The sequence below is a fragment of the Pteropus medius genome, unplaced genomic scaffold (assembly GCF_902729225.1).
Source record: "Pteropus medius unplaced genomic scaffold, Ma_sr-lr_union100, whole genome shotgun sequence".
Classification (NCBI taxonomy): domain Eukaryota; kingdom Metazoa; phylum Chordata; class Mammalia; order Chiroptera; family Pteropodidae; genus Pteropus; species Pteropus medius.
The window spans coordinates 15,243,516-15,267,510 of NW_024354503.1; the positions used below are offsets into that span (position 1 = coordinate 15,243,516).

The window sequence follows — 23,995 nt, forward strand, 5'->3', positions numbered from 1 at the left end:
GAGGAAAGAGGGGGTCTACTAGCTGAGTCTCTGTGCAAATAGTCAGCCCAAAAGATGTTGGAGAAGGAAGGCAGGGATCCCTAAAGCTGAGAATCTGCCTAAGGCTGTCTGTGACTTATTCCATCCCCAACTGCCATAATCTTCCTCATAAGCAGACCATCAGGTGAGGACTTGGGGGAGTGTGGGAAGGGGAGCGATGCAAGGCAGGCAGCATCAGACCCTGGACAGGACCCTGGTACACCCTGTTTGAGCCAGACAGGAAAATTCTTTAGAGCTTTGTCCTCTTCATATCCAGGCTGGAAGTCCCCAGAAATGTTTTTCTTCTTATGCACCATTCTAGTTCTTCAGTTATTCATTAGTTCATCTAGCAAACATTAAGTGCTGATTCTATGCCAGGCCTTGTGCTGGGGCCCTTTGCTATGTTTCATTACCAATGTCAAGGCTAGAGAAGATAACTAGGCAGAGGTGGAGGGGGTTGCTGTGAGCTCCTGGGTTTGTGGGAACAATCGGGCAGGTGCTGGCACTGAGAGCCAGGGACAGGCAGACAGATACAGAGCTCTGACTATGTCTCCCTCCTGTCCAGCTCAGAACTCACCCACCTAGCACCAGACACATCCTACCTAGTAGGGAAATCCTTCAACCCCACCAGGCACCTTTTCTCAACAGAACTTCTGCTTACTTTCCCTGTCTCCTTTCTGACACTTTGGTCATCCCTGGTAGAACTACCTTTTCCACTAGTCAAGCCCTGGATCTCTCTGGAAAAGCCCCAGCCATAGGACAGAGCCACCTCTCACAGTGCCCACATTAGACGATTATAGCTCAAACCCTCTCCCTTTCCATCTCACAGCCCTTCTCTTCTATTACAGGGAAACCCGGGACCCTCTGCCCTTTAGCAGGAAGGGCTGTGAACCTCACAGCAGAGACAGCTTTGCCCTGAAGATTACTGCCAAGCCTACCTAGGCCTGGACATGCTGGGTTTTCTGTTTCGAAGTCCCTCCACTCCCCTGCATGTGGCTCCATGTCGGGGAGGACCAGGCCTGGGCTCAAGTTCCTGCCTCCTCAGAGAGCAGGAAGTCCTCCCTCCTTCTCTCCCAGCCTCTCCTGGATGACTGAGCCCAAAGAGTGTTCATCCATTTTCCCATGTAGTGCAGTGTTCATTCACTCAACCAGCAATCACGAGAAAGCCTGTGTGCTTGGCCTTAGAGGGTTGATGACACCATGGGAGAGGGAGAGCAATGACCCATCCTTCCCCCCCCCAATTGCAGCTCAGAGGGAAGCAACAGTGCCGGGGGTCAGCAAGAGAAGTCCTGGTCTGGAGAATCTCATACCTTCCTGCTTCCTTCCCGGGGCAGTGAGCTTTTATGACTCCAATTTGCTTATTGTGGTTCTCCAGCTTGGTTTTACACAGTGTTAAATGGGGGTGCTTCTTAAAACTACAGAGCCCTACCCCCCAGATTCTGTAGGTCAGAGACGAGACCCAGAAATTGATCTGTTTAAAGTTCCCTAGTGATTCTGCTGGAATTTGGCAAAAGGCAGATGTCATAGGAGGAATCATAGTAGAAGGGGAGGCAGGCCATTGGAGCTGAGACAGAGAGAATGAAAGCCTCAGCTCTCCCCCAGTGAGCCCAGACCACAGGGCTGTGGCCTCACTAGCTTCTGACCCCAGCCTGAGCCCATATTTTCTCCAGTCAGCAGGAAAAGTGAAGGCAGGTGGATAGACCAGACTCTGACTTTTTTCCCTATCACCAACAAAACTGGGATCTCTGCAGCCTTGACTTCTCTGACACTGACACGGATGGGTTACTCCACATACTCCCATCCCCACACAGGGTGCACAGAGCAACTCTCCGGCCTGGACCCTGGCCAAGCCCAGACACTGCACATCAGCACGCAGGTCCCAAGGTCGAAGAAGGGAGGCTGCTGAGTGATAAAAGCAGGAGGGTGAGCCCTGATGCCCACCCTTTCCCTGCTGGGTGAGGGTGAGGAGGGCTTTGTGCCTCTCACAGCAATGCTCCTCCTCCTCCTCCCTCAGCAGCCACCAAGTACACACCTCCCATCCCCCCACTTCCCCAGGAGGAACACCCTCTCCCCTTTGCCATAATTGCCCAACCTGAAAATTGGAGATGAGAAGTCAAGAGTGTAGCTTCCTCCACCAACCACTACCTTTCCCGGATTCTTTACCTGTTTATCTGTCTTGGTCTCCACTCTCAAACCACATCTGCCAAGGCAAGAGCCCTTCCTATGCTCCTCTAACCCACACACAGGAGTACTACCCACCCAGGTGCACAGGCACATGATAGTCATCTGGATGGACCTAGGAAGGTGGCTGCCTACCTTAGATCTATACAAATCCTCGCACACTTGATCTCCAGATCTATTTGTCCCCAACCCATCCCTGTCTGGCCAAGGCTGACAGAGTGGGGGCATTCTCTGGGGGTGGGGGTCAAGAAATGCAGCTGTAACTTGCCCTTCTCCTGCCCCCGTACTTGTTTTAGGCCCCAAGGGGAACGGTGTCTTCCACTTTTGGCACTGTGGCAGCAGGCCTGCATGGGTGGAGTGGGCATCAGAGAGAAGGAGGGAGGGAGAGCCCCAACCCCCTTTGACCCTCTCTCCGCAGTCTCAGAAATCTGCAATCCTCTTCTCCATGTCCTATCCTCTCATTGACATAGTCCTCCCTCAACCCATATGCTATCCATGTATCTCCACTTTTTCACTGATGCCCCTCAACAGACCCTCTCTCTAGGCCAGGGCTACCTCAGATCCCCCATCAGAGGAGATGAGCAAGAGAAGACTCCTGTGGCAGCTTCACAGGACTTTTTGGCATTCTGGCACCACCCCCACCTCACCCTTGACCTGCATTGTCAGATCCATAGAGAAAACTATCAGTGGGCCCGCCCCCTACTTCTCCTGCCTTGGGCATGTTGGCTAGCCGGCAAACTGTGGTCAGGCTGAGACCAGAGTCCACCCCCAAGCCCCTCCTCGGGATGTAAGGAGACAGCCATCAGGGAGGGAGTTACTCAAGTCCAACCTGGCAGAAACCTCCTGGGCCCCCTCTCCCTTCCCATCAGCCAGAGTCCCAGCTGCCTGTTGAGGTATGGATGGGGCTGGATCCACTGATCTGGAATTTGCCCTACCCCATCCCTGAGTAAGCAAAAAACTAACCCCTGCCCTCTGCCCAAGCGGATAACCCCAGAGTTGGGGTCTTCCTGGAGTGGCGGGTTAGGAAGGAGGAGGGTGAAAGAAAGCAGGCAAGGCGCAGGGTCCTGGAAGGCGTCTTTAATCAGGATTTGGTAGTACACAAGCTCTCCGGATTGTCTGCATTAACATACAGGGACTTAAAAAGGCACAAGATCCCTCGCACAGCGACGCGTGACGGCGGGGCGCCCCCACCCCCGCCCGTGCGCGACCGTGTGCGCGTGGGTGCGTGTCCGTGTCCCACCCCCGTGGCGGCGCCGCGCGTGTGCGTGTCGGTTTCAAGTGTTGGATTTGTACAGTACTCGCAGTCGAGGGGCGAGGGCTCAGAGCATGCTTTTCTACCCGGGCCCGGGGCCCCCGACGCCACTACGTACACTGAGGACGCACCCCGGAGAGAGAGAGAGAGAGAGAGAGAGAGAAAAAAAAAAAAGCGTCCCATCTTCGTGTGTGTGGTTTTGAGTTTTTCGTGCATGCCTACGCTGGCCGGGGTTGGGGAATAGTGCAAGCTTATAATACAGTATTATTGCAGTACAAAACAGGGGAAGGGGATTTATGATGGGAGGGGAAGGTTCAGGAATAAACCGGCTGGGATTCGGGACCTCTGGGAGGGTCCTCTCGCCAACCTCCTTCCCATCCCTCGCTCCCCTCTCCACCATTAGGGAGCGTCTCCGACGCTGGGAGGGGGATCCTTGGATCCTTGGAGAAAAGGGGCTCGCTCAGCTGGGCCCCGGGGCTGAGCTCCCCCCATCCCACCTGTTCCACCTCTCAGGGGGCAGGAGCCAGCCCTCTCCTCGCTTAATACGGTCAGCCAGAAGGGCCCCGGACCCCGCCTCCACCCCCACGAAAGCCCCTCCAAGTGGGGGGGAGGGGGATCGACGGAGCAAGTGCAAAGGAAGCAGATGTTGGTCCCTGAGTTTTATTTTCGGGGGGCAGGGAGGGAGAAGAGCTGGAAGTGAGGGCATGTTTGGGGGCCCCCCAAGGCCCTCAGTGGTAGAATGAGTTGGGGCAGAAGACACGGACGCTGGGGCGTGGGCAAAAAGGGGGTGTTGGGTGGCTCTGAGAAACCTAGGCTCAAAGCTTGGCTCCCCCCTCAATCCTGGGCTCTTTGGCATCCAATTGCAAGCCAATTATTTGGGGAGGGGTGGGGGGCAGCCCTGTGGGCGGTGAGGTAAAAGGAATTAGGGGTGGGGCGACGGGGGCTCTAAGAGCCTAAAGAATAGGCCAGCTCCCCCTCCCAGCCTCTCGTCTTCACCCTCGCCCTGGAAGCACTGGGGGGCATGCCCCGACCCGGTGCCAGAGACCCAGCGGCCGTGAGCCAGCACACGGGAAACAAACACGGACTGAGCGCGACGGCGGGGCGCGAGGGGTGTTAACCCAAGTGGAGTATTTAGCAGCAGGCAGCTCGGCGGATGGGAGCCGGGGGACAGGGGCTGAAGTCCCCTGGGGTCGTGCACGTAGGCAGGGAGCCCAGAGGGGAAGCTCTGAAGACGGGTGGGCAGGGGCTCGGACTTGGGGCGCTCGGAGGCCGGGAGGTCCCCTAGTCACGCTGCCTAGCAGCTAGTTGAAAAGACGGTACATACATTCGTGGTGCGCGGCGGCGGGGGCAGGGGCGTGGGGCGGGTCCCGGGGACTGGGACAGAGTAGAAAGTGGTGATCCTGTTACACTTAGAAACCTGTGAGAGATGCCCGGAAACGCGGTCCTTGTTCTCTCCCAGGCCAGGGGCTGCTAGTTTGCTGTCCGGAGAGTGGACGAGTGCTCGCACAACTACGGAGTGTGTGTGTGTGTGTGTGTGTGTGTGTGTGTGTGTGTGTGTGTGCGTGCGCCGGTTGAGTGTGAAATCCCGCGAGGCTCCACCCCCCCAGCCTGTGCAGGTAGATGGAAGAATACAGGTGGGGCAGACATTGGAACCAAGTGGCAGGAGAGAAAGGTCTAAGAAAGTTCCCATACTCTTTTGGGTTTCATTGCCCCTATTCCCCCACTATGTCTCAACTCTTGGGGGAGGGGTCATTCAGGCTCAAGGGCTCCCTGAGCTGAGAAGCCCACCTGGTGGTACGAAAACCATTGGGGATATTTGAGGGATGTGGTCCTCAGGCTGGGAGCCGCTCCCTTAGGGAGAAGGATGCTTTAACATTTTCAGAGGCTGACCTACCATTCATTCCCCGGGGCACTTCTGTCTCTAATGAAAGTAATGTGAACTCTGGGGACATGCATTCCAATTTAAGGAGAGTGATTTGCTGCACTCCTTGTTACCAAGGTCTGCCCATTTGGTGGGCTGGTTACTGCCTTTGGGTTGGGATCTCAGCAGAGTTTGTGGGAGGGTGGGGTGGTGTTCAGGCCCTCTTTAGGGGGGTCTATGCTTCCATCCTCAAATCAACCCAAGGACAGCAGGGGATACAGCATTCTCCAGGTTCCCACAACCAAGGGCACCCACACCCTCCCTAAGTATGGTTCCTCTCCCCTGGCCACTCAATACAGACAATGAAGTCCAGTGGCCCAGGCTTCCCCACAACACACACACACACTGCCTGGGCAGACTGCACCACCCCTCCCCAGAAAAAGGGACCTAGGCAGGGCAGAGGAGAGAAAGTCCAGGAGGGTCCTGGGATCCTCCACAGAGAAGACCCCTGGCTTTTCCTGGGATTGATGGGGTCTGCCAGCATGGCTCAGAGATGCCATCATTTCCCCCCAAACTGGAAATACAAAGGGGAGATTGCTAGGTTCAGGATACTAGTTAGTGGTTAGGATGAGTGTTGAGTGGTTATTGCTATGACCCAAGCTGCCTTGAGTGTGTGGGGGTGTCTATTCATTACGGAGAATTTAATAGAGCATTTTTCACTGACCCGGGGTCCTATCCCAGAGAATACTGGTCCTACAAGGAGGACCCCATTCACCACAAACAAGTCCACTGGCCCATACACACATTCAAGCATACATAGCAACACATATGCACAGTACACGCTACACACCCTCACCAGCTGTCAGCCGCCTCCTCTAAGAAGCCCACCTGGTTTGAGGAAGAACACTGTCCCCTTTTGAGAGCTGCAGCCTTGAACCCAAGGAGGGTAGGCAGTTGTCAGGCTCACTGAGGTTGCAAACTGAGCTCAGAGTCTCTGTCTATAAACAGGTTTTGCTTGGTTCACACAATGTTTTAAGTTGTTTTTAAAATTAGATGCCAATAATTAAAAATTGGCAGATTTTACATGAAAATTGGAAAACAGTGGCAACAATTGGCTGAGCAGAGGATGGTGTGGCAGCGGGGAGGAGTCCCCTGTTTACCACAGTCCCCGAATCTGCCCACTCCCTGACATTGCTTGGCTCCTGTTGATGAGTGAGTTTCTGACATTGAGCTCAAATTCCCATGGTCAGTATTCACCAACGCCAGTACCTGCCCATCTATGAGCCTGACCCTGAGGACCCCGCCAACATCACCAAGGGCAGGGTTATGAGGATCTGCTTTCTCACTGAAATCCTTACTTGGCCACCTAATCCCCAGAGCTGCCATGGGATGCTTGGGGTGGTGTGGGATTGAAAGGTTGGGGTATCTGGAGAGACAGGCTCTGCCATTTCAACCAACTCCGGTATTCTGCAGTGACCCCCACCTGGACACCATCCCATGGGGAAGGAATGGAGAAGGAAGGAGTCTGGCTCACAGACAACTCCCTTCTTCCTAGATGGGGCAAGGAGGGGCTAACCAGGAAGGATGGGAAAGAGTCCAGTACACAAACTAAAACACTTTAAAACTCCTATCAAACAAGATCTCAGTTATTCGGCATTGACAGAGTTGTTTTTTTTTTTTTTATATGGTTTTGTAAATTATATATTCTGATTAATCTATTAAATGCAGATAATACTGGGGTATACTTCATAAGCTATTATGAGGATTAAATGACTTAATTTTCTAAAGTGCTTAGATTATTGCCTGGCACATAAGTGTCAGATGCCAGTGACTGTTAAATAAAATGAATAAATAATTGGAAGTCACCCCTCTACATTGGGTGTGACCATAAAGTATAAAAACAGAGTGCTACCTCTTCTCAAAGCTGACCTTGGGGAGGCCCTGTGCTTTCTCAAAGCAAGGTATCATTTCTCTTCTTTGGGAAATCCTTCAGAAAAAAAAAAGCCTGACAACATTGCAGGCTCACAACTTTCCTATTTGTCCTGGGACCTAGAGATAAGCGTTCCTTATCTCTACACCAAACTCCAAACCAGGCAGAACTCTGCCAAGCTTCACGTGAACTTGATCCAACACAGGTGGCTTCAAATGGCCTTAGCTGTTTCCAAAAGTCAAAGCCACCCTCAAAAGATAATAGTATTATCAAGATCACCTCCTGTTAGCTCAGAGCTTTATGGCTTACAAGACACTCTCTCCCACCACGGAGGGCATGCAATAGGATGTCTCCCAAAGGACAAAATGTTTTGAATCATGACCTTACTTTAAAGGACACACTCTCCCCCACAGGTATCAGTATTGGGTGTATGTGTGTGTGTGTGTGTGTGTGTGTGTGTGTGTGTATGTATCTATGTGTATGTCTGTGTGTCTGTGCACATGTGTGAAAATTCAGCCACCTTCAGAATGAATTCCCCACCTCCAAAGGCTCTGGAAACAGTAATATATATTCAATGCTAAAACAAGGCTGAAAGTAGTGCCATCGTCTTTGATAAATCACAAGGCACTTTGGGATCTTAGAGTACCTCAGGGTTCTGGTCACTGAGTGGGAGCTGTGCTCAGGGTCAAGTAGCAGAACCCTCTGGAAGGGAATGCCGGATAACAGAGTGCTTGGTTTCATCTAACCCAAGATAGCAGAGGCCTTTCCCCCACTGCTGCTGACTTTTGGAGCAGCTGGTGAACAGACTCCTCCTTACTTCACCCCCTGCCACTAGCGGGGAGAATGGGAAGAGAGCCAGCGGACAGGTGGGAGGGTGGGGAACAGTGCTGGAAGGTGGGGGTAGGGCTAGTGTTCATCCCACACCCTCAATTTTGTGCTTTGTGTTTTCTGTCCCTTCTTGAAGGGTCTACCCTGACTCTTCCTCTACCTTCTGCCACAGCAGGATGCAGAGCCACCCAAAACAGCCTGGAGGGCAACAGAGGCTTGGACTTGGGAAGGTCCAAAAGTGACCAGCCAAGATGGGGGTGGGGTGGGGCATGAGTTTCAGTCCTAGATGGGGAAGGTGTTTTTGGCCCCAATATCTGATGGCGGGGGGTGGTTGTAGAAAAGAGTGAGGTGGGTGTGTGCATAGCTCATGTGGATGAGCCACAATACAGTGCTGGCTATCCATGAAGACAGTTCGACTGAAGGGCACTGCCCACCCACTTATGACATCCCCAGGCTGGGGCAGGGGACCTGAGGCCTCTGCTCCAACCAGAGATAGCTGGGGAATTGAAGAGAGTTGAGTTGAGAGCGAAGCAGAGGTCACGAGGAGAAGGAGATAGAGAGAAGCCCGAGATGAGAACGGGTACATAGGAAGCTATCAAGGACTACACAAATATCTTTCTGACTCCCTAACTCACACATGTGCACATTCATACACACCCACACACAAAGGGCTGCAGCACTGTGCAACTTCATTAGGTGCCATTCATATTAGGGTCTCCCTGGAATTGTACAGTACACAGCCTAAGCAACCATCCGTGGCAGCCCAGCCACCTGCACGATGCTCACATATAAGCACACTCATGCTCACAAGTACACATGCATGCACGCAGGCACAGGCACAGGCAAGGACACAGTCTCACTGCAATGAACCTGCAAACCTTCAGGCCTCCTCCCTTCCTTTCCTCCCCGTATAGGAATTGTCCTTCCTGGTGCCCTCTTCATTACTACCTCATTATCTAGGGGAACAGAGGTGCTGGCTGACATGGGCAAGAATGAAGAAAGGGAACCTCGAGGGTCTCTGCAGTGACAGAAAGGGCATAAGCAATCTGGCATCCTGACACCCCATCCGTCTTCAGAACCCCATCTGACCTGCCTTCCCTGGGCTGTTTTCACCATGACCCCTGGGGGCCAGGTGGCTTGGCTAGGCACTCAGAGGGAAGCAGTCGCCCTCTGAGAGGGTCAGTGGTGGGCTTGCTGCTGTCTGGGGTTTGTCTTGAGCTCACAGGTCCTGCCCATCTTTAACCACCCTCTCTGTCACTACTTCTAGACAGGGTCCCCTTACCCCAAGGCTCCAGTTCCCTCTGAGGGCAGATCCCAGGACCCTATTCATCCATCCTCGGCCCTCAAGGAGCTGGGCCAGGCAACCAATCCCACTAGTGACCGATAGCCCAAACGGCTTGGGGGAGGGGGAGCCTACAAGTGGACTGAGCTCCAGGCCTCCTAGGGTGAGATGTGGGAGGCAGAGACCTTGTCCTTTGTGACAGTGGCATGTGAATAGCTCACTGGGTCACAGGGCTGCTTCCCCCATATCACTGAGTATAGAGGCACTCCCCACCAAACTTCAAATTTGGCTGGCCAGGCCCCCATCTCATACACAGGGCCACACACCTCGCCCCACAAAGACAGACAGGCACTAATACCCCTCCGAGTTGGGCCCAGTCTTCTGCCAACCCCTTCAAGGGTGGACCAGACCTAGCCATGCCAAGAGATTAAACAGATTAAACAGAATAAACCTCATGCTAGGCTGATTCTGACCCAGCATGCCTCATCTCCCTGACACCTTAATTTCCACTGGACTCTGGATCCACTGGTGGCCCCAGCCAAGTGCCCCGTCCTATCCAGGACAAACTCCTGCACCAACAGCACCACCCCTCCCTGCACCATTTGCCTGGCACTGAGCAAAGGGAGACAATGGGGGTGGGAGGTATTACAGTACCTTGGGCCAATGTTATGGGGGCTGTATTGCATGATGGGGTGGGATAGGGTATGTGAGTGTCTGATTATTGCGTCCTGGGAAGGAACCATGGTCTCTGCCTGCTCCCCACCCCCCCCACCTGCCCCCTCCAGGAGGGGGGGGTGCCCAGCCTAGGTCTTGTGGGTGAAGCGGGCCCACACCTGCTGCAGCTGGGACCGCGAGATGCGGAGCACCGAGGGCACGAGTCTGTGGTTGCCGGTGGCGAGGGGCGCATGGCGCCGGTGGGGCGCCCGCACGGGGCTGCTCTCCGCCGAGCGGCTGCGCTGAATGAGGGAACCGGAGGAGCCCGAGGAGCCGCCGCCGCCAGGGTGAGGGTAATGCTCGGTCTCCAGCGTGGAGGAGGAGAATACGGAGGACGCCAGTCGTCGCAGGGGGCTGTACCGCGGGAGGGAGTGCCCCGAGAGTCTGTCCTCCTCCAACTGAAAGAGACCAAGAGAGTGGAGGGAAAAGAGGTGTCAGGCACAGACTCGACAGCTCCGTCTCGGGGACCACCCACCGCGCACAGTCCCTGCGGCGCCAGCGTCCCCGGAGGGTGAGCAAGGTTGGGCAGGGTGAAGGGGGTGCAGACCACTGGGTCCTGCCTCAGAACCTCAGCTCTGGCCTGCAACGCCCATCCCCTCCTCTTCTCTGTCACTTCTCACACCAAGGTCTCCTTGCAGAGACCTTGGTACTCACCTCCTCCAGGAAGCTTTCCTGGCTTAGCCCCACCTAGCTCAGAATTCCTTCTGGGCTGAGGAATCTTCCCTTTGAAGAAGGCCGCCCTGCGACTGTCACTGCCATGTGTTGGCAGCTGTGTCCTGTCTATCTCCCCAGCTAGACTCCATGTTTTCATGAGGTCGAGAAAACACTTCTTTGCACACCCTCTGCTTTGACACCCCTGCCTCCATCATGGGTTTGGGGACATCAGGGTTTCAGTGACAACTCGCATAAGGACAGGAATCTGGAGTTCAACTACTGTTCGAATCTCAACTCCACCACTTACTACCTGGGTGACCTCAAGCAAGTTACTTCCTCCACTTCATGCCTCAGCTTCCTCATGTGTGAAATGGAGTGACAACGGCTCCCACCTCACGGGGTTGTTTCAAGGATTAGATGTTATAATACGTAGACCACTTAGAACAGTGCCTGCCAGAGAGTAAATACTGTGTCATGTGAGCTGCTTTATTATCCTTTAAAGCACTCTTGAGAATGAGGAAAGGGGTCTCTACCTGGCGGCAGGTGGGTCAAATAGAAAACATTTCTACAAAGTGGCTTTTTCCTTGTCCTCTCCAAGGCCAAACCACAGGCAGCTGTGGCAGGGGCTTGGCTGCTTCGCTGTCATCACGAAGATTCCTAACTAGTGCCCTCCTGCCTTTGTATCCTCTGAGGGAAAAGGGAAAATGAGACTGAGTGTCTCAGGCATGTGGGGATGGAAATGGTGGCGTAGATGTCACCAAGCCTTTCCCATCTCGACCCTTAGCTCTTCCTGGGACAGAGGCCAGTTTAAATAGCTTTTGGTGGGGGCAGTGAGGACTGGCTAGGCCAGCTGCTAGCGGGCTGGAGGAGGAGGGGGCCCAGGACACTCAGCTCCAGTGTCCCTTGCGGATAGGGGCACAATGTCTTTGCCCTCACCCTATTTTCTCTTCCAATTTCTTTTTGACCAAGTCTAAGATCCATGAGCTGGTCCCATTTGCACTGAGAGTGAGGGGGTCTAATGCCCACCGAAGATACCAAGGGACAGAGGCACCCACAGTTGCCCATAGCCCCTCTCACAGCACATGGGGGTAGCTCGAGTTGGACATCCCAGCCACAGTTTAGTCAGCTGCCAGGGGAATTTAATCCCAACATGCTCCTGCCCGTTCAGGCCAGGTGCCCCCTGTGGCCACCTACTTGTCCTTGAAGGCCAGCTGAAGTATCATCTCCGTGAGACCACCCCAGCTTCCCAGGCGGGCTCCCTGTTCCTAAGCAGAGAAGAGTTTTCTTTTCTCTCCCCTGTGGCCCTGAATCATGAACTTCCATGTTTATACTCTGCGTCCCCTCCCCACCTCTCTTGACTTCTAGTTACGAAAGGGCAAGACTGGGAAGCTTTAATCAGCTTTGTCCCCCAGTCCCTAGCACACTGCCTGGCACAGGGCAGGGAAGTGTCCTAGTGACTGCCAGCAAATGTCCATGTGCTCGGGGAATGCTGACCTGCTGTGTTATCAGCTAGAGATGACCTGGCAAATACCCTGCCCCCAAATCATACACTGTCACACACTATCTGCTGCTTTCCCCTCTGCCCTAATTTTCCCAGCCACTTCCAATTTTTTACTTTAAATTCCCTAGAGAAGAATTCGAGGTGTGTGTAAAGAAAAGAATTTAAAGGATCATGGCATGCACACCAAATAACTCTTGGTGTGCCTGATTCTAAACTGTGCCTGGTTCCACATTATCCTCGTCCCTGCTGTGCACAGGGATAAGTGACAGTTGCAGGTGCCCAAACCTTTAAAGACTGCTGTTATGAGGAAATTCACACATCAGTTACTGAGCAGACCAAGGTAGGTCTAGGAGGGACTCCTTGCAGAAAAGTGGGGGTGGGGGTGGGGTGGAGAGTTTCTGGAGAGACTTCCCGCCCTTCCCTAGCCATTTAATGTAGTTACATAGTGGGGAGAATTCCACAAACTATGATTCCAATGTGCAGCCAGGTTTGAGAGCCCCCACATAGACAGTCTCAGGACTCCTTCTAGACCAAAGAAAGAAGGAAAAACATGCCAGTCCATTTTTCCCTCTTCTCCTGCCCTTGAGGAAGAAAGATCTCTGCTCCATCCTGTTACATTCGGCTAAACATGTCACACCCTATGAGGTTGCACATGGTCACTCATACAGGCCACCATGCACACTGACATGCCCACAGGCACTCTTGCTGACATGGCCCAACCAGTAGGTGCACACACCTGCATGCATGCAAATACACAATACACACACACACACACACACACAACACACACACACACACACACACCATATTCCCTGACCCCGCACAAGCCATTTGCTCTCTCTGGCTTGTGTTTGCTCCTCTCCTAAACACACAGTTCTCAAACTGAGTGGCCTAGAGCATGACCCTGGAGCCAGCTGCCAGGATTCAAATCCTGGTTCTACCTGGTGACCCTAGGCTCCTCTGAGCCTCCATTTCCTTACCTTTTACCTGGGGGTTACCATTCACAGCATTGTTGTCGGGAACACACATGCAAATACCAAAGTGCTGAGAGCAGTGCCAGCTATTATTATTGTCATTAGAGTTATTACTATGATTGTTATTCTCCTTCCAGCTTTGATGGTCCAGCTTTCTGTGGTTCCCTACACACTCGCAGACCCACTACCCACTCTACACAGACGCAATGATGTGTGTCCCCACATGCATGTGCACACATATGGACACACCCACACACGGATGGATGCCTACTCCTGACCTAAGTTTACACAGAAATACACGCACACAATTGTAGAATGCTAACCAACCTCACTTCTGTACTCTGTGGGGAAACCAAGGCCCGCAATCACTTAACGCCACCTCTAGACACATGCAAGTCATTGCTCCCTGAGACGGGCAGCACCCACCCATGTCACAAGCAGAAACTTAGCCGAAGACTGACCGACTGACTGACTGACTGGACAATAGGCCTGTGCCTGCTCCCCCAAATCTCTCTCCTCACCCCCTTAGTCAGAGTTCCCCAATGTGAAGAAAACTCCCAGGACATGGGTGGGAATCTGAAGATGAGAAAAACCTCCCGGACGGCTCAGCTCCCTCACTCTGAGACCCAACCGGCATACAGTCACCAGGAAGGGGCTGGCAGAGCCCAGGGCCAGAACCTAGGCCTCTTGACTTTAATTCAGGGCTTTCTCTCTATCCCACACCACTAGTCTGGCTCCCCTCCTAGACTATGTGCTTCTCGTGGGCATATGCACAACCTATTGTGCATATGAACTCCGTTGCCTCAGGTACTAGGCACAGAGTAGATGGTCAGTAAGTGTGGAATGACTAGGTATTGAACAAATGAATGAATGAATGAGTGAAAAAAATGAGTGAACGAGAGGGAAGTAAGGGAGTCCCAAACAGACCTTTCTCCTTCTACAGCTTATATAGTGCTGGTTCTGGGGAGAACAATGTCCAGGCCAGCAACACAGTCATATTAGCCCAGCTCAGGCTGGCTAGGACCTCTCTGGGTAGGTCTCGTGGTATCCCATAGTTGAGTCCCCAGCTTTCCAGAATCTAGAGCAAGGCCAGATGCACATTTCTCAGGGTCTCCACTCAGAGGTCTTCTTTTCCAGACACAGGGATGAGGCCTGAATACAGCCCTCCCTGGAACTGCTCTTCTCCAGGGCACCCTCGTGCTCCCAGGTCGGGCCTCCCAATCCGAGTACACTGAAGAACTGGCCCCAACCTCCACCTTGGTATCTCCCAGAGCCGCCTGAGAGCGTGTCCCAAATGTGGCACCATAAAGCAGGACGCGGAACAGCCCCTGAGCCCTCTAGCTTCGTTACCTCCTTGGCTCTCCCCAGCCCCTCTGAGGGAATGTGGGCCCCATTCAGCACCCAGCGTAAGAATTGGAGCTACTTCCTGGATTAGAGGTCAGCTTCTTCCCAGCAAAGAGAGGCCAGGCCAGGTCAATAGCCTTCCACCTATTCCGACACCGCATCCTTGCCAGAAAAAAGTAACCAAAATACTGTGAAACATGCTGTGGATCTTCAATCCAGCATTCGCGATTCAGCCACCATCTGGCACCCTCCACCCTTGCCCTTCCAGCCTTGTCCCTCAGTCCCCCCATAAGAAAAGGTGCCACTGCAGCCTGACTGGGTCCTCCCAGGGCCCCCAGCATGCCCACCCCTGTGCCTAGTCTAGGGTCCCTCACACCCTGGCTCCATTTCTCCCCACTGCCTGTCCGTCCTGACTCTCTGGGCTCATCTCCCACATGGAGCCTGTCCCAACCACAGGAAGCTCCCCGGCCACTCCCTGCTGCCCTCACCGCCTTTGGCTAGCCCTTCACTGGTTTTCTGGACTCCTTTCCCTAAGTCCTACCCCGACGCTTTGGCCCCTCTTTCTCAGTCTTTCTCGAGGGCTTCTTTTCCTCTCATACCCTGAGGTGTCTCCTGGCTCTGCTCTCGCCCTTGGCTCTCTTGGGTGACATCACCCACTCCTGTGGGGTTTCCAAGATGCCTGAATCTGTATTTTTGACTGAAATTTCTCCTGAAATTTCTCCACAGGCCTCAGAGGACATCCCACAGGTACACGAGGTCATCGTGTCCAAATCTGAGTCCATGTTCCCTTCACACCACTCAGTGACAGCACTGCCATCCACCCAGAATGCTGGGCATCAGCCGAGACCCCCTCCACTCCATCACAGCCCCCTCAGTACTCTCCCTAACACTTCTTGGCTCCATCCACCATGCCCTACGTCCAGAGCCCCGACCCTGGTCCGAGCCACCAGGACACTGTCCTGCTGGCACTTGCCATGTGGCCTTCCTACTTAGAGTTTCGTGCTCCTCCAATCCACTTTCCACACAGCAACCAGAGGGATCATTCAAAAGCACCAATATAATCATGTTGCACCCCTGTTTAAAGGACTTCGGTGGCTCACCAAGTTTTCAGAATTGAGCCTCAACCACTTAGCTTAGCCCCAAGGCCCTCCAGGACAGGGTCCCAGGCCCTACCTCACAGCCTCACCTGCTGCAATTTGCAATCAGCACAGCGCTTTCCAATAGCCACCTCTGGGCCTTTGAACACTCTGTCCCCTTGTCCTGGGAGGCTTTACTCCTGCTTTGTCACAAGGCTAACACTGCTCAGAATGCAAGACTCAACTCAGAACTTGGAGGGTACTTCCTCTGGGAAGCCTTGCCTGACCCCCAAGCATAATTTCAGACCTTTAATCATAGCCTGCAACAGTCTACTGCTGGTTGGTAGCCCCCACTGAGCACTCCAGGCTCCAATGCCAGGACTGTGGGTGTCCGGGGGTGGGACGTGGGATACAAGCCCAACCTTACCTGTCTCTGTGGGCCAGTGGGATCTGACTCTCTCCGTCGAGGGCGGGGTCCCGAGTGCAGGGGCGAGTGGGAAGGGCTGCCGGGCGTGGGGGGCTGGGATGTCTCTGACCGGCCATCAGCCTGGCTCAGCTGAGGTGGCGGGGACTGGGATGACATCTGCCGTGGGTCCTCCTCAGCCAGTGGCTGCATGCTGCGCCCCCGGGGCCGGATGATGGGCTCTGGCCCTGGCCTCCGCCGTTCCTCGCCCTCCTCAGGCAGCGGCCGCAGCTCCTCGGGCTCCTCATCTGTGGTGCCCGACGTGCTGGGCTCAGCTCCCGGGGGGAAGTCCTTGAGCTCTGTCTCCTTGTCAATGATGACCCACTCCTTGCTGTCAAAGTCCTCCTCCTCGGCCAGCGGCACTGATCGGAAGGCATTGCTCAGAGCCTCCTGCTCCACGGAGGCTGACACATCCATGCGGCCACTGGCCTGCCGATCGGCCTGGCCCGTGTCCACTGACAGCATCTGGGCTGGCTGTGAGGAGCAGGCCTGGCGCGAGGGTGAGCCAGGCAAATCCATTCGTGACCTGCAAAGCCACCCCAGGTGGGACTCAGAGCCTGGTCCCTCTGGACCCCCAAGGAGCCCACATAGGTGGCAGGGTGGGCTGTGCCACCTAGATCCTCCTGACCATGGCACCTCTCCTACCCTGGTCCAGGCCCAGTCACCTCCTGGATTGTCACCCGCCACCCTCACTCCATGTAAAGATTTCATTCATTCAACACATCTTTTTGAATGCTCACTGTGTTCCAGGAATGTAAACATGCAGGAAATAAAATCTCATTCCTATGCCCAAGGAATGCTTTCCTCCAGACCACCCCAGGGGAACTCAATCTTCCTAAAGCCAACTTTCTGTTTGCCCGTCCAGTGTTCACACTTCATCAGGGGCTCCTCCCTGCAGCATCCAGGGCAAACACCCATTTGGCCCTTGAGTTTGCAGATGGTTTTTCTGGCCTCTTCTACCATTACCCTTCAGGCCAGCCTGACTGGTTTCACTGCTCCCAACAAACTCCAGTGGCTGCCAACCCCAAAGACAAAGTCCACATTCCTCAGTTTAACACTCAAGATCCTTGGCTGCCAGACTAAGGCCCAGTTTCCCCATTCCCTTGGCCAGACCCATCTCAGATTCCCACGCTTTCCCCCAAATTGCCTAAGTGCTCACACCTCTGTACCTTTTGTGCTCTGTACCTTTGCCCATGCTGTTCCCTCCACACAGCCTGTCCTTCTACCCTTTGCTGTACATCTCAGTTCAGATGTCACCTCCTCTAGGGAGCCTTTGCATCCTGCGTGGGAGCTATTTTGCTCTCTCAGTGCTCCCCGTGTCCCCTCTCATCAGAGCAGAGCACATGTGTGTTTATACATCCGCCTGCCCAAGAGGCTGTGAGTTCTGCCAGGCAGAGACTGGGTCCCCTCTGACTGTTCACGTCTGGGGCACTGGCTTGCCTTGGAACATCTCTTTCATGATTTTAAACTGTGCTGACAATCTCAAATTACTTTCAGAGGTTCTCAACTGAGGGGTGCATGGGCCCCAGTAGGAGGGTATTTCTGGTTGTACGTGTGTGGAGGGGAGACCACTACGCAAAGAATAATCGTCCTCTCTCAAATGCCAGGGTGCCCCCACTGAGAACCATGAAGGCTTAGTTCCTCTGGGGTGTGCACATCCTCACACTCAGGCTGTGGGCAGAGGGCTGACTTTCATGCTCCTCCAGCATGGAGCCTGTGAGAGGGAGGGGTGCAGATTGAAGCCACCTGTGGGGCTTTGTCAACATATGGCCTCCCTGGCCTACAGCAGACCTGCCAACACTGACTGTACACAATATTTTTCTTAATTTGTTAATAAGGCTTAAAATAAAAACACCCCTGAGGGAGGTCGCCCAGGGTCTAACATTTATACTCCCATGTAAATGGCTGATGTCGCTTCCTTTCCTGAGAGCATGGTTTGTTTTGATGGATATAAAGGAGAGAGAGGGTGCCTAAAGAAGAGACGGGCTGGAGATCAGGGAGATCAGGGCATAGGTGGGGAGTGGGGACTGAAAAGAGGGGGGCAGGCGGAAAATCCGAATCTTATCCACTTCATACTTTCTTCTGCTCCCCAGTGCCCCAGCGCCCACCCAAACTCTCTGCCCTGCAGATGAGATCCAGAAACGTCCCTTCCAGAAAAATCTCTCCTCAGCTCTCTTCTCTCCCCAGCATCCCTGAAACAAGGGATGCTGTTAACTCTGAGCCAAATCAATTTGCTCTTCAGGACTATTTTTGGTGAGAGCATTTCCCACCTCTCTTCTCCACTCATACCTCTTCCAAACTGCCCTCCCTCGTTTCTCCATTTCCAGAATCCTCCAGGTTACCATGGATGAAAACACAGGCCAAGCCTGTGTAAGTAGGAGAGTGTGCATGAGGGCTTTCAGCTCCCTGAGGACAGCGTCGTATTCTTCTGTCCTGGGGTCACCACAAGGACTGGCATGGGGCTCCCCTGTCTCAGGCTTCTCCACAGTCCAAAAGGGCGCTGTGCCCCGTCCCAGAGGTAGAGTGCATTTGGGGGCAGAATCCAGAGGAAGAGCCACGGCTGAGGTGGGGCATGAGGGCCACACCGTGTGGGTGTGGAAAGGACCCCTCCCGCAGAGCTGGGCCTGGGGAAGAGATTCCTTTCCTTGTGCAGAAAAGGCCTCAGCCCTGCTGTAGGGTGAAGCCCCACCAAGAGCCAAGGGAGGACAGGGATACATGTCTCTCTTCCACCTGAGGTTGTCCCACCTGCCAGATCCTGATGGAGATCTAGCCCTGGTCCCTGTTGGCCATTGGCCACGCAAGGCTTACCTTAGCTCTAAACTCTCCAACACTTCCTCCCACCAACAAGGTCCCCTCCCTAACATTCAGATCCCTAAGCCCTCACCCCCAAAACCTGGTCTATCTCCACCTCAAGCTGAGTACTCCTGGAACCCTTCTCCCGGGCACCTGCCACCAAGCTGAAAGGAGCCTAGTCAGCTCTCTGAGGTGTCTGTAATTAACCTCTAGGGAAAGAGGTTCTGGAAGCACGCCCACCTCATCCCTCACCTTCTCCTGGGCCTAGGGACCCCACCTATGCCCCCCACCACCCATATCCCTCTGCGGCATGAGCCGGGACCTCTGCGTCCCCTATCTCCTCTCCAGGCCCTGTCACCGACTCTAAACGAGTCCGCCCCTGGGCCCAAGTACAATCGTCTCAACACTCCCAGGATCCCTCTGCCTCTGCCTGGAATCTGACCTTTCCTCCAGACCGACCACGTGAAGGTGGAGGGGACCAGGGGGCCCTTGACCATTCCCTGGTCCCAGACCCACCTCCTCTCGTGCAGTTCCACCCGCCCATCCGCAGTGGAGAGCCTCTCCGACTCAGGGCTGTTGACCCTCCGGTAGCGCAGAGAACGGACTGGGGTTGTCGGTGAGTCTGGGGGAGCACGCACTGGGGAGCTAGGGACCCCCACACCTCGGCTCTGCTCCTCTTCCACCACACAGGGGGTCTGTGGGAGAGGGGGGTTTCTGTGAGCTGGGGCCCACAACGCAGCTGTGGGTCAGGTGGTTTTCTCAGGGCAAAGGAGGTAGAGGGAGGTCGAGCACAGGGTGCTGGTGATCCTGAGATGGGGCAAGGCCACTGAAGCAGGGCCAGCAGGCATGTGGCCTGGGAGAGGGCACTCGAGAGCAACGGGGAGGGGTCCCGCGGGCTGGGAAGGCCACCCACATTCTTCTCCCTGGCTGCAGTTACTTTGCCAATGTTGATCCGGAGTTTGTTCCGGTTGACATCTGTCTCCTCCCAGACTTCAGCCTCAGGACCCCCGGGATGGGGGGCAAGGTGGGGGCTAGGGTTCAGCCCCTCAGGGGGCCGCCCAGGCAGGATCGGGGGTGCGTTCTCCTGGTCACTCAGGTGCTCGCCCTGCAGCACGTCCTCGGTGTTCTCCCGGAGAAGGTCCCCAGGCACTGGCGTCACATTGACCACCCTAAAGAAGCCAGTAGGGGGGTCATAGGCAAGGCTGGCAGGGGTGCCCTTTCTTGCCAGCACAGGCCCTGGAGATCACTGCCACCCATGAGAGTGAGTATAGGTCAGGCCCAAGCAGTGGCGAGGTGTCCCTAGGCCTATTACCACCCCTGGCTCACGAAGACCATCCTCAGGTTAGCAGAGGACTGTAAGATGTGACCGGCAGGGACTGCACGATACCACTTAGCTCTATTTATTTAAGAGATCCCACTGCTTTCCAGGCCCTGGCCTGGCTGGCTTCCTTCAGACCAGGAATGGGGCTAAAGAGAAGAATCACTTGAGCAATGTGATTGCAGCACCTTGAGCAATGCCTTTACAGAACTGGGCACCATAATGTGCTGACAAGTTCTGTTGACTTTTCTTCCCAAATGTGTCCCTGGAGCCCACATCCACATCTCTCCCTGGCTCGTTCCAGGGGTTGGGCAGGAACCCCCTTCTCGCTCTGGCAACCTCTGTCTTTGTGCCCACCACGAGGTTTTTAAATTGCTGACCCATGGATTACAAATACCTTAGACCAACTGAGAGCACTTGGAAGGCAGGGGCTGCATGTTTTTCCTGTACTTCCACAGGGCCTAGCGGTGGGACTCAAGACATATTCACGAAATGAACACATGTGAGCATGGAGAAACAAATGATGGGGCTCAGGAAGTTTCACTCAGGGATCCCTGTTCCCCAGAAAGGTGAGCAGCTCCAAATGAAGACCCCACTCCATGTACAGATTGAGGGTGCAGATGTGATAGAAGTTCCTGGGGTTCAAGAACCCCACTGTTGATCACCAAGAATAGGAGAGACGGCCAGGTGTGTCCAGGTAGAAAAAAGAAGAGAGGGCTGGCTTCTTGGTGACAGCTCCAGGCAGGGGTTATCCGGCCTCCCGCCTGGCCATCACCCCTCCCAAGACTCACCCAAACATGGCTGCCGTCTGCCGGGTATTCTGCTGGGGCGGGGTGGATGTGCTCGTGGACAGGAGGGCGTCGGTGCCCGCCTTTTCCCAGTCAAAGGCCTCATTCTCAGCGATGCCTCGCTCCTTCATGCTGTTCTCAAACACCGACATGATCAACTGCAGGGGGTGGGGGTGGGGGAGGACAGAGAGGTGACCCCGGGGCTAGCCAGGAGGAGGGGACAGTTGCTGGGATTGCAAGGGGAAGAGAGGGGCCTTCCAGGACAGGGATGGGGCATTGGAAGGAGAAGGGCACATTGATTTTAAATGAAAACATGCACATAATATGCACATCAGCATGCAGATTATCATCTTGGTTTAAGCCCCACTGACTAGACATAAGTCCCCTGAGATCTGTCCCCTGATTACCGTCCCCAAACTCCTCTGCCATTTCCGCCATCGCAGCAGCGGGATCTGCAGCAGTCAGGAACCACCAGTAGTTTCCCAAACCCACCACCTGGGGTCACGCGTCCGCACAGGCAGCTTCCTCTGCCTGCAGTGCCTTCCCCACTCGTCCTCTCCCCTCTGAAGACTTCCCTGATTCCCACGCCACGCAGCCCCCATGATTGGGCACAGCACATCAGCTTGAACTGTTCACACACCTACCTGCCAACTCTACATCTTTAGCAGCCAGCATAGGGCCCAACACAAGGCGTGCTCTCAGCTGTGTGGTCTGGGGGACCCCATGAGGCTGAGATAGGATTGGGGGGCATGGCGTCCTACTGCCCAAGTGAGGCATCTCTGCCAGCAACTGGGGTTCTGGGCTCAGGAGGTGGCAGGCAGCCGTAGACCCTCTGAAGCCCCCAGACCATTCCACTCTGAGTGTGTTCTCTCCAGAACGCGGGGCAGGTTCTCTCTGCTGGAGGGCTGCGTCACTGAGCGCCCACTGTGTGCTCTGCACAGTGGCAGAACACCGGGCAGAACACTGCCGACGTTTTCCCCATTCTCACATCAGGGGCAGTGAGTCCCCTAGGAGTGTGGGGATGGCACCTCGGAAAGAGCACTGGATTTGGAGTCAGAAGATGTGCCTGAGTCCAGCCTGCTTCCTATCAGGCTATCGGCCTCAGTTTCCTCATCTATGACATGAGAACAATCATCCCACTCGGCCTCCTGCAGTGTTTTGGTGTAAAGTACTTGAAAGCACTTCGTTTAATTAATCGTTAAGTGCTAGAATATAACATAAAGAACATGCAATTACCACCAAAGGCTTGTTTTGAAGCTTAAATGAGTTAATGAATGAAAAGCACTGACAATAGGGTAAGCACTTGATAAATCTTAGCTATGTCTACTATTTATAAGAGTGCAAAACAGTCTCATGCAGTTGGAAGACCAGGGGGAGATGGTCAGGGCAAAGCGTGGGCACTTGGCAGGATGGGCACGGCTGACGACGGTCGCCCACAGAGAGGTATCCAGAGATGCAGGCAGGTGGCAGGCTCCCACCTGGTAATCAGGCTTGGTAAAGTAGTCGAGGCTGGCGATGTGGTCCAGGAAGAGGTGGAACTCAGAGGGCATGTGTTTCAGTAGCATCCGGTGCTCATACTTTTCCTTGATCATCCCTACCTGCTCCTGGAGGCAAGAGGCACAGGGAGATGGAGCCCCAGCTGTCCCCGTGCTCCTCCACCTCCTCAGACCCAGTTGCATGGGGCTCACCTTGTCTTTGATCTTCCTCCAGGGCAGCTGGCCCACTGCAAACTCCACCAGCATGTAGAAGAGGGACCACAGGTCATCGTGGCGGCCCATCTCCTGGGAGCAAGGGGCAGGAAGAGGGTGACCTACAGCTCTCAGGTCCTTCCTTCCCTGGGAGCGGGGGTCTGACCTTTCACCGAAAGACACCCGTCAGGGAGGCCTGACACCCAGGCCCTTATGGGCAAAGCCGGGTTCTCCATGAAGCTATGGCTCCCCCACCGACCCACCAGCATACTAGAATCCCAGAGTCAAAACTTCTGTGTATGCTTTCTCACCCACAGAGATCTGTGCTGGGAACAGAGAGTAGGAGATTCCCAAAAACACAGAAGAAGGAGAAGTCAAAGGCAGAGCCTTCTTCCAATCGGGGTCTCTGGAGTGACAGCTTCTAGCCCCTGCCCCACACTTCTCTCCCCATCTTCAGAGCTGCCCGCCCTACCCTCTCCCTCAGCAGCATCCGCTCTCCCTGACCTGTGTCATTACTGCCCCCACATCCCTCAGTCCTGGCTCTGCCACTCACCCGGTTCTTGTGGGCATTGACAGAGGCATAGCGAACGGTCCCTCGAAACCCGGCCACATTCCGAGGCTGCAGAGGGGAGAACACCACCAGGAACCTCACTCACTGCCCCTGACCTTGGCCACATGTCAACCCTGCTTACCGAGACTGTCTTTGCCTGCTTTAACTCTGACTGCCTCCCTGTGCCATGCCTTCCCCTTGCTTCCCCCCACCCCCACCCCCACACCAGCCTGATCAGGAACAAACTTGGCACACCAATCCCATTCCTAAACCTGCCTCCTGCCCCTGCATCCATCTTTGACCAGAATGGGCAGACAGACACAAGATATGGATGTGGCATCCACCAAGAGCCCAAGCTGAGGGAGAAAGGGGACAAGTCAAGTGTGGACCTGGAGTTGGGTGCTGCTGACACTGAACACAGGCTGGTCCTGCTCAGGCAGCTGCAGAAAAACCTGGGGAAGGGTCCCCCGATCAGGGAGCAGGTGAGGAGACCAGGATTCCCATGTGCTGTGATACTCACGGGCCGAACGTCCCCCGTGGTGTTGGTGTACTGCCGGGCAAGCCCGAAGTCCAGCATGTAGCACTTCCTGTAGGTGGATGGCAGCCTCCCCATGGCGAAGTTTGACTGCGGGAAGACTGCAGCTGTGAGCCGTGGGCTCCAACCCCACTTGACCCGCCTCAAGGGATGCCAAGAAACAGCTCTGATGAGGGACCCTCAGCTCACATGCCTTCACATAAGACTAAAACAAGCCTGTGCAGCCAGTTACAGCACCTCATCTG

General features: G+C 54.7%; 1 protein-coding gene across 1 annotated transcript in view; it reads right to left on the minus strand.

The window, feature by feature from the left end:
- The window catches only part of TTBK1 (tau tubulin kinase 1), a 35,582-nt gene that overhangs the window by 5,095 nt on the left and 6,492 nt on the right, over nucleotides 1–23,995 (minus strand). The window contains 8 exon segments of the mRNA XM_039854362.1: nucleotides 16,043–16,604; nucleotides 19,388–19,566; nucleotides 19,809–20,040; nucleotides 20,981–21,135; nucleotides 22,456–22,581; nucleotides 22,666–22,758; nucleotides 23,219–23,284; nucleotides 23,736–23,840. Of these exon segments, the coding sequence (XP_039710296.1) occupies nucleotides 16,043–16,604; nucleotides 19,388–19,566; nucleotides 19,809–20,040; nucleotides 20,981–21,135; nucleotides 22,456–22,581; nucleotides 22,666–22,758; nucleotides 23,219–23,284; nucleotides 23,736–23,840 (1,518 nt within the window).